Source organism: Gobio gobio (assembly GCF_949357685.1).
Source record: "Gobio gobio genome assembly, chromosome: 25".
In the NCBI taxonomy this organism is placed as follows: Eukaryota; Metazoa; Chordata; class Actinopteri; order Cypriniformes; family Gobionidae; genus Gobio; species Gobio gobio.
The window spans coordinates 35478952-35489488 of NC_137121.1; the positions used below are offsets into that span (position 1 = coordinate 35478952).

Below are 10537 nucleotides of genomic sequence, written 5' to 3' on the forward strand. Positions count from 1 at the left end.
TCTGGAAGTGGGTGCCACAGGCTTCCCCGTCTCTGAGTCAGAAGGTCCCTCCTCAGAGGAATCGGCCAAGGAGGGGCTGTAACGAGGAGCATTAGTTCTGGGAACCAGGTCCAGTTGGGCCAGTACGGTGCCACCAACAGGACCTGCTCCTCGTCCTCCCTGACCTTGCACAGAGTCTGTGCAAGTAGGCTCACTGGGGGGAAACGCATATTTGCGTCGACCCTGGGGCCAGCTGTGTGCTACACTCTAAAAACTGCTGGGTTAAAATCTACCCAAATTGGGTTGTTCTGGTAACCCAGCGCTGGGTCAAAAAGGGACGTACCCAGCGCTGGGTTGTTTTAAAAATTACTACACTGCTGGGTAGATATAACCCAAAATGGGTTGGAAGTTTAAACTAGAAATTTTAGTAATTAAAATGACTAAAATAACATCTACAGCATTACAGACTTCAGTAATAAAAATATGAAATTTTATTTTTGTTTTATCAAGTAAAATTGTCCATTTGTGAATACATTTTTTTTTTAATTTCCCATCACTCCCCATTGACAAAATTCAATGAGACTTGAAATAACTTCTTGAAGAAAATATGAAGTGAAATCTAAAAACATTTCATTTACATCAACATCTTGCACATAAGATATCATGTGAGCGAAATACTAATTGTACTGTAGAAGAAAAGTTCAAGTATTTAGAAGTTATAGTAGTAATTATAAAAAGTACAACAAAGAGGCAAGGTCTCAGACAGTAATAACAAAAACTGTCAGCAAAAATGAGTCAGAAAAATAAACCTTTTGAAGAACATATGAATTTGAAATCTTAAACCATTTCAAAGCATTTACATCAAACAGAATTTCTGTTTGCAGCAAAAATGAAGGCTCGCAAAACTCTCATTGTTGGGGTTTTATCCCCGGAAAGTCCATAAACTACAGTTTGTAAAAACTGCCACACTGTGGAACACTGTTTCAGGTAGTCTATGTCAAATACATAGAATGCCTTAAAGCAAACATCAACTGCAGCAAGCAATGTATTTTGCTCGAGTGCCTCTCCGTTAATAATTGCAAAGGCTTGAAAGTGTTGTGAACTTCTTTTTCCTCGTTTGAAGAAGTGACCAGGAGACGTTGGGATATCTTTAAAGCAGACGTTACTCGTTTATTGAGAATCGTGCTGTTCTTCGGCTGAGGTTCCAAGTCTGACTAAAGGAGTTGTACATTGTATTTTATCTACATTTCAGGGGGAGGGATAATACAGCAGGCGAGGAAACACTCTGAACAATACAATGCAAATGTTGTATAGGTAAAAGGACACACCCTACATAACTGTGTCACCTGTCCAGATTCAATCAGCATAACAGTGTCATTCAAATGCATAGATGCTAATCCAATCACTCAAGGACAAACGGTACTCATTTTACTTACAATGAAGAGAACAGGAACTGGCCGGGAAGATACAGGTTTTGGGAAACTCGCCCAGACAGAGTATCACCAATCCTAATCCCAATCAGCCAAACAATATTGTGCTCTGAGCTTGTTATGCTAAATGGTCAGGAAGTGCATAAAGACAAAAGACTTAATCTCTCCAACCCATGGGCTGATTAACTTGATCATGTTAGAATGTAGTCAATCTTTACAAACATATTAATAAATTTGTAATCTTACAAAAGCATTGGTTGTCTCCAAGTATGAGAACATGTGGAAATTCTTTTGAAATGTTCTTTTGAGCGCAGGTACTCAACCATATTGGTCCCAATCTGACAAAAAAAAAAGAAGAGAGGGGGGGGGGGGGGTTGAATAGGGGATTGGCATCAATTTAGAATGCAAAAAGGTAAAACTAATGTAAATACCTTTAGGAACAGTAAAGGGTATGACACACCAAGCCGACCATCGGCCAATGTTAGCACTAGTCGGACCCCTGTTGGCCCTTGGCCATAGCCTTTGCAGTGTTCCAACTTTTTGGCCCAGATGCAGATGACTCATGGCAACAACACATTTATTTGATGTCACTAGTTTTTTAATGTTGGCTTGGTGTGTCATGGCCTTAAAGGGTTAGTTCACCCAAAAATAAATACTTAAATTAAATCTGTTCATCATATAAAGCGATCAAGTCTCTTCATATAAATCGAATGTTTTCCAAATTTTCTGAATTAGTTTTACAATCTTTATTAACTTTTTGTAGCGTCAAAGTGGTAATTGTATAAACTGTCACTAGAGGGACAGAAAACTCATATTACTCACTGTGTTATACACCGCGCTGTGGTAAATATTCCCATCAGTGTCTGATAGTGTTTTGTGCTCCCACTACATCGCTCCTGACCAGCCTGTGAAACGGAGGTAACATTAGACGGAAGTATGTCATCTTTACAATTTTTTTTTTTTGTATGTGTTTTGATTTGTGTGATTGAAGCTATTTCGTGTAATAAAAGCTTATTTTTAAAGTTCTTGGTTAGAACATAATGCAGACCATAGAGGGTTAAATGTTGAGATATCAGTTGTCCTGTCTTTGGAAGAAATCACTCGAGTCAGAGATCTGGATGCCAAAGCTTAGACTGAAAACATCTCACAATTACACTCGTAACTCATTTTTATACAGTTCTTAACCTCTGACCTTTTATCCAGGAGTTTGCCACTTCTTTTCATCTTCAGTCTGTCTGAAAACATACAGCTGTTTTCTTTCCAACTCTCTTTCATTCGCTCATCCACAGTTTTGATCAAATCTTCAGCTGCTCTCTAATAGTGGCATGTGATTTCTGAGAAGAGACTGCCTATAGTTTTCATTTTCTGTATAAATAGTCTGGGTCTTGATCTGTTAGCTGTTGTGGACTGTCAACAGCTGTGATCCAGAGCTCTGTATGCTTCATTCATCTGATGTAATTGATTATTAAAATAGTAAATCTAAACTTTGTTTCTGCTCTCCTCATTCAACGAACACGCGGGCTTGAGGAATTATTAATTTCTTTTGTTAATTTTCAAAGCACAGGCCTAGTGAGATCAGGGTTAGGGTTAAATCACGTCTTGTGCTGAACTATATCGAGGGGCGGGGCGTGCTGCGTGGTGGTGGTTTCTGTAAGGTCCTGTAAGCAAATATAAACAGCTTCCTAGTAGCGCTTCTTCTCTATTCGTTATTATACGAACGATTAAAGTATTCTGAGTTAATCATGTCTGGAAGAGGCAAAGGCGGTAAAGGGCTCGGTAAAGGAGGCGCTAAGCGTCACCGTAAAGTTTTGCGCGATAACATCCAGGGAATCACCAAACCCGCCATCCGTCGTCTGGCTCGCCGCGGCGGTGTCAAGCGCATCTCCGGTCTGATCTACGAGGAGACCCGCGGAGTGTTGAAAGTGTTTCTGGAGAACGTGATCCGCGATGCCGTGACCTACACCGAGCACGCCAAGAGAAAGACCGTCACCGCCATGGATGTTGTGTACGCGCTGAAGCGGCAGGGACGCACCCTGTACGGCTTCGGAGGATGAACGCCTGAAATCAAGACAAATCACAAACCCAACGGCTCTTTTAAGAGCCACACACTCCCTCACATAAAGAGTCATGCCGCTATGCTGGTAATTGTAAAAAATGAGGTAAACGGGAAAAAAAAACGTACTTAGTTCAAAATAAATGATCAGTGTAACATTACAGTTCTTTCACAAGGAGGGGTTGTATTACAAAAGCAACTGCAGAAGTTACAAGTGGTCCATTTAACCTGTTTTATATGCCCCATCATTTTCCTATATGGAGAAATTGGTCTGGGTTCTTATGGGTTATATCCTTTGATATAAACAATACAGTTCTGAATAACAGAAATGTGAAAGTTCTGCAAAGAAAATATTGGCGTTTCATTCCATAATTTAAGGTTCTAAGGTGTTTTAATGTATAATTGCATTGAAATCTAGCCTGGGAAAACCCAGACAACTTCCAGTAAATTTAGAAGTTATACTGAGAATGGTCTGGTTTTAACCAGGCTAATTGAAATCACCTTTTGGCTGATAATCAAAATTGGACTGTTCTAATGTGTTTTTCAGAGAAAAAAACCGTCTGTTGCAATTCAAAGTGATTTACAGAATCAAGAAAAAAATTAATTTGGGAAAATGTATGTCAGTGATAAGGGGCTTTTATGTAGGAGGGAATTTCTGGTACAAAATCTATTTTTAAATGGACTTTATTACTTTATTCTAAAAGTTTTCAGATTACACTATGTTGCAGAATATTAGTCTTTTCAAACTTTTATCAAAGCAAAAAAGCGGGAAATGAACAAAGGAAACGAGATCGTGTGGGTCTCCTTCAAACATAAAGCGGTAGGCGGATCTAATATTTGCCCGCCCGTGATTGGCCCTCGTTCCTCTCATGAGTTGTCCAATGAAATACGGGTTTATGGGTTTGGCCTATGAAAACAGCCAATCAGAAGAATCCGTATCTCTTAGTAAATTAGCATATGTCGGTGAATAAAACTTTCTGTATCGCTCCTGAGCGCACATTGACTCTTCATCATCATGCCTGAACCAGCAAAGTCCGCGCCTAAGAAGGGCTCCAAGAAGGCCGTCACCAAGACCGCCGGTAAGGGAGGAAAGAAGCGCAGAAAGTCCAGGAAGGAGAGCTACGCTATCTATGTATACAAAGTGCTGAAGCAGGTTCATCCTGACACCGGCATCTCCTCCAAGGCGATGGGCATCATGAACTCTTTCGTCAACGACATCTTCGAGCGCATCGCCGGTGAGGCGTCTCGTCTGGCGCACTACAACAAGCGCTCCACCATCACCTCTAGAGAGATCCAGACCGCCGTGCGTCTGCTGCTGCCCGGAGAGCTGGCCAAACACGCCGTGTCCGAGGGAACAAAGGCTGTGACCAAATACACCAGCTCAAAGTGAGGTGACCTCTGACATTACCCACCCCAAAGGCTCTTTTAAGAGCCACCCATCTTCTCATTTAAAGAGTTTATAACGCTTGTGAAATTAACACATTTAATCTTAATTTCCCCAGAGATGGCATGAATTTCTATGGCGTTTGTAAAGATGTCCGTTTATGTCTTTTTGAAAAGTCAATTTAATAATTTTCATATCGGTGAATTGTGACTGGTGGTCCAACATGTCTATGGTGTTAATGCAGTTTTATATTGAAGATGTAAACCTTGTCAGGCTCAGTTTCAAAAGGACAAAATCGCTTTCCTATTCAGCAGTACGACTAATAATCAAAATTATTAAAGCGACATAGAAAACCGGAAGGAAATTATAAACTTCATTATAAAGTTAAATAAAACAAGTACAGATAGGTCGATCTATAGATAAAACTACAGATAGACAGGTAAAAACAAAACTTTACATAAGTTCAGTCTGAAAGAGAAAAATACAGAATGACAGAGGGAACATAGACTCCCTGTGTTACACCACCAGTCACAATTGTGACCGTCTTCATTTATCTGCAGCCTGACAAAAAGAATAATGACCTTTTCATTGTGTCCACTTTGTTTTACAATAATTTGATAAAATCAGCAAAAACATACTAATAATTCTGTGCCAAATAAAAATGTACTGGAGTATCAATAAAGCAGTTCTAAAGCAGTTCCTTTCAGGCATTTTTATCTGAAAATGGAAATGTGATGTGGTTTTGAGAAAGTAAGTACAATTCATACACAATATTTATATTTTGTTCTATTAATGTATTAACTGATATGCTTTTAAAGTGACATGAATTGTCTAAGATAATCTACACAATGGCCATGAAGTTTTTCTCACAAACAGGGTTGATCTCCCATTTCATTTATTGTGTTTAATAAATAGTTAAATCTATTTACCCAAGCTTGACCAAAAAACTGAGTTTGACTTTCTTCATTTTATGAGGGCCAAAAGGCACCACCAGGAATGACCCACCAATCCCAGTTTAACGCACCGGTGTAACTCTGAACTCCTTCATTCTCTTGATCTGGTGAGTTTGTTCAGGGTTAGAGCTGAACTAGTATATATTCTGACCAAAACCACAACATCTGTGCAAGTATATCAAACATATTGAGTGAATAATATGACTATTTTATCAATTAGACCTGTTTTTTCTAACTACATTAATTCATTTAGGAGACTTTTATCCAAAGAGACTTACAATTGTGAAATATAGGAGGCAATGACATAAGAAATGCTAACAAGATTCAAACATTGTCCAGAAAAGTATAAGCGAAGGGAAATAAGAAATAGTGAGAAAAAGTTGATATTTAAGTCACTTGCTATGTCTTGCTGTAAATGAACAACTCATTCAGATGAGCTCTGACACAATCCTCATTTACATGCGGGAAACTGAGATGAATGAGAGATGAGGAGAAACAAATGTGATGATTTGGTTAAAACATTAACACTTGAGTGATCATGTGTATTTATTATTATGATTATTGTTTTATGAGGACAGATCATCTGAGAGTCACAGAGAGACTCGGATCCTCCGGATGATGTTCGTGTGCTTCAAGCTGCCCAAAACAGCAGCTGTATGAAAGCCTCCTCACGCCCTCACTGATGCTGATTTCATTAAAGTCTCTTTCAGACTGTTTGCTGAACACACAGAGGACGCGTTTGGGCTTTTAGCAACTTTTATACTTAAACTATCCATCAAATTCACACGCGGCTTTTCCCCGTGGCTGATGATCACCTTGGGTTTGATCTGATGGAGACAAAAGAAACAAATCCTCTTCGCGTGTTTTAGTCTCTAATGAAAGCTCAGAACCTCTGCTTGGTGTTCACTTTGTTTTGACTGTGACAAACTATTTCACCGCTTCAGTTTTGCCCGAAATGTGAGAAAAGAAAACACACGCGTGAGGGGCTCGTGGACGCGCACAGACACAGAGCGGGCAGGTTGAGCCTATAAGGTTCTCATGTGTTATTGAAGAGCGCAGCGCCGCGCGAGCGCCGGTCATTGCTAAAACCAGACAGCGCTTGAAAGACTTTAGATCCGATCAGAGAGAGATGGCAGAAACCGCCCCAGCCCCGGCTGCTGCCGCCCCGGCCAAAGCGCCCAAGAAGAAGTCCGCTGCGAAAGCCAAGAAATCAGGTCCAGGCGTCGGTGAGCTCATCGTCAAAGCTGTGTCCGCGTCCAAGGAGAGGAGCGGCGTGTCCCTCGCCGCCCTGAAGAAGGGTCTCGCCGCCAGCGGCTACGACGTGGAGAAGAACAACTCCCGCGTCAAGATCGCCATCAAGAGCCTGGTGACTAAAGGCACCCTGGTGCAGGTCAAAGGGACCGGCGCCTCGGGCTCATTCAAGCTCAACAAGCAGCAAGCCGAGACCAAAAAGAAGCCTGCGGCCAAGAAAGCGGCTCCTAAAGCGAAGAAGCCCGCGGCCAAGAAACCCGCCGCGGCCAAGAAACCCGCCGCCGCCAAGAAGCCCAAGAGCGCCGCGGCAAAGAAGCCCAAAGCCGCCGCCAAGAAATCGCCCAAGAAGGCCAAGAAACCCGCCGCCTCAGCCGCTAAGAAGGCGACGAAGAGCCCCAAGAAGGCAAAGAAGCCAGCAGCCGCTAAGAAAGCAGCCAAGAGCCCCAAAAAAGCCAAGGCAGCGAAACCCAAGACGGCAAAGCCTAAAGCCACCAAGCCTAAAAAGGCAGCTCCCAAAAAGAAGTAAATATTTTTACAAACCAATATAGTTTATTCCTCAAAGGCTCTTTTAAGAGTCACCCACTAATTCTGAAAAAGAGCAAAACTCCTGTATTTTACTGATTCGATCATTTTGAAAAGAAAGATGTGACTCGCGGCCACTTATCCTCATATAATCTAAACTAACACTATATCAAAATTAGTGACCACATAAAAAGTTTTGAATCACTAAACCATTTTTATACTCAAAACATCAGTGCAGACAGAATATATTCACTCGGCACTGCTGGAGGATTGTGACTCAACCCCACACACAATAAAGGCAGTGATAAAACTACAATATTACAAAAGGAGCATAAAACTACAGTATCAGAAGATCAATGTGCCCAGAATATACAGTGTGTGAAAGGTGTAGCGCTTTTGGTAGAAACAGCGATTAATATCCATATTCCATGTTAAAGTGTGCATGTCAAACACCAGTAACACATCGAGAGTGAAGTAATTGAAAAACTTGTTTAAATTTCACAATTTTAGTTCAAATATGTTTACCTATATTAACTGCACAGAGAAAACCACATTGTTAAAGGAATTATAAGGGATATAATTCAACACTGAAAAATATAAATTGTACATCAAATATTTCAGTATTTCGTCTATTTTATTCGTCAAATTCTTGTGCATTATTTTTCTCGCTAGAAAGGGGGGTTGGGCTTTGGAGGGAAGTTCAGTGATTTGTTGAAATCTCTCCAGAATCTAAACCAATGGGCGACTGGCACTCTCGTATAAAGACAGTGTGTGGAGACACGGATATTCATTCCCTTTTTTCTCCCGACTGAGATATTAGTCCGAGCTTTTAAGAAAAATGAGCGGCAGAGGTAAAACCGGCGGGAAAGCCCGAGCAAAGGCTAAGACTCGCTCCTCCAGGGCGGGACTGCAGTTCCCCGTCGGCCGTGTTCACAGGCTTCTCCGTAAAGGAAACTACGCTCAGCGCGTCGGTGCTGGTGCTCCGGTTTATTTGGCCGCTGTGCTCGAGTATCTTACCGCTGAGATCCTGGAGCTGGCTGGAAACGCCGCTCGGGACAACAAGAAGACCCGCATCATCCCCCGTCACCTGCAGCTGGCGGTGCGCAACGACGAGGAGCTGAACAAACTTCTGGGCGGAGTGACCATCGCTCAGGGCGGCGTGCTGCCCAACATCCAGGCGGTGCTGCTGCCCAAGAAGACCGAGAAGGCCGCCAAATCCAAATAAACTGATTCAAGTTACAACTCAAAGGCTCTTTTAAGAGCCACCCACTCTATCTGACAAAGCGCTTTTCTTCAAAAATTTAAAGAATATAACCACAGGCGGTTAAAATGAATTAACCATTTATGTCAATCAAATGTAGATTTGCTCCATGTGGACAATTACAAATCAAATCTGCTCCATTCTCTGTTCTGGGATGAACGTGTATCTTAAATTAATATCAATCCCCTCTGAACCTCTATCACTTACACTTCAGTTTTCACAATTCTTCAGTTTTGTTTTCTCCACATTCATGTCGTCCTGTCGGATGATTGGACATTAAGACTCGCTGTCCCAGTTTAAAACTAGATTAAAGACGCATCTCTTTAGCCAAGCATTCACATTATAAATAAGTTTTATACTACAGTTAAATCGCACCAACAGCATTAATATTCTGAACAGCAGCTATGCTAATTATTTCCCATCTGCTTTTCTGTTGTTATCTCGGGACACTAGTCCCGAGGTAACTAGTTCGTCAGCTCCAGCTTGTATCCAGCCTCTCATGGAGACTTCAGATGCCCCTGTGATGAGACGACTCGACGGCTGTGAAGAGACGACTCAACGCCAGCGTTGTTATGGCCTAAAATAATACATGATTGATTAACTTATCCTAACATTTTTCTTTAACATTCTCTTTCTAACATTTTTCAATGTACATTTATGAAATGCACTTTCTGTGAAGCTGCTTTGAAACAATGTGTATTGTGAAAAGCGCTATACAAATAAATTTGAATTGAATTGAATTAAATGCATGGTTTTATTAAGTCCTGTAATGTCCTATTCTGACTCTGGATAAAATGTTTTCCTTTCCAATCTTCACTGAGTACCTACTTCCCCCACTTTCGGCTGTATTACACACACTTCCTGTTTGACAATGTTGTTTCCATCATGATTTATTTGTTTTTTGACTGGGGTTGTCTTGTTTGGTAGCAGTGCTTTTATACAGATGGTAAAGTGCCTTTGTTTGAATTCGAGATCTGCACAACATTAGGAATAAGGTGAATATCTCATCACAAATGCAAAAATGTGAGTATAAAGCCTGTGTTCCACTTGTTTGATGATGAGCAGTAACAACAGAACAAAGCAGCTCAAGCGGGAAACCCTCCGCTCAACGGAAAAGAGGGAACGCGCAGTCATTGGCTGGCACTTATGCTCAGACGCCACACACTAGCCAATCACAAGCCTCTGCGCCCTCACGTCACTGTGAACTCTTGGCGGTCCAATGATATAAAATCAGCTTTGTAACAAAGAGCAGCATTTCCAGCGTCAGTAGTACAGAAAGAAGTAACTGCAGCAATAGCAAGAACTAAGCAGACCGCTCGTAAGTCTACCGGTGGTAAGGCCCCGAGGAAGCAGCTCGCGACTAAAGCCGCCCGCAAGAGCGCTCCGGCCACCGGCGGCGTCAAGAAGCCTCACCGCTACAGGCCCGGGACCGTGGCTCTGCGAGAGATCCGCCGTTATCAGAAGTCCACCGAGCTGTTGATCCGCAAACTGCCTTTCCAGCGGCTGGTGAGAGAGATCGCTCAGGACTTCAAGACGGATCTGCGCTTCCAGAGTTCCGCGGTCATGGCTCTGCAGGAGGCCAGCGAGGCTTATTTGGTCGGCCTGTTTGAGGACACCAACCTGTGCGCCATCCACGCCAAGAGGGTCACCATCATGCCCAAAGACATCCAGCTGGCCCGCCGCATCCGCGGAGAGCGCGCCTAA

General features: G+C 42.2%; 5 protein-coding genes across 5 annotated transcripts; all 5 read left to right on the forward strand.

The window, feature by feature from the left end:
• Positions 1–3151: 3151 nt before the first annotated feature.
• Positions 3152–3463, forward strand: LOC307122354 (histone H4; the record flags this gene model as incomplete). The annotated part of the gene is made up of 1 exon (XM_079810439.1): positions 3152–3463. One exon carries the CDS (start codon positions 3152–3154, stop codon positions 3461–3463), a length of 312 nt encoding a protein of 103 aa, XP_079666565.1.
• Positions 3464–4477: 1014 nt separating this feature from the next.
• Positions 4478–4852, forward strand: LOC307122015 (histone H2B-like; the record flags this gene model as incomplete). The annotated part of the gene is made up of 1 exon (XM_079809817.1): positions 4478–4852. One exon carries the CDS (start codon positions 4478–4480, stop codon positions 4850–4852), a length of 375 nt encoding a protein of 124 aa, XP_079665943.1.
• A 2076-nt stretch (positions 4853–6928) lies between these two features.
• LOC307122003 (histone H1-like) lies at positions 6929–7576 on the forward strand (the record flags this gene model as incomplete). Its single annotated transcript, XM_079809802.1, has 1 exon — positions 6929–7576. The coding sequence occupies one exon, from the start codon at positions 6929–6931 to the stop codon at positions 7574–7576; it is 648 nt and encodes a 215-aa protein (XP_079665928.1).
• An 834-nt stretch (positions 7577–8410) lies between these two features.
• On the forward strand, positions 8411–8797 carry LOC307122010 (histone H2A; the record flags this gene model as incomplete). The annotated part of the gene is made up of 1 exon (XM_079809812.1): positions 8411–8797. The coding sequence occupies one exon, from the start codon at positions 8411–8413 to the stop codon at positions 8795–8797; it is 387 nt and encodes a 128-aa protein (XP_079665938.1).
• Positions 8798–9890: 1093 nt separating this feature from the next.
• LOC307121766 (histone H3.2-like) lies at positions 9891–10537 on the forward strand (the record flags this gene model as incomplete). Its single annotated transcript, XM_079809527.1, has 2 exons — positions 9891–9897; positions 10086–10537. 2 exons carry the CDS (start codon positions 9891–9893, stop codon positions 10535–10537), a joined length of 459 nt encoding a protein of 152 aa, XP_079665653.1.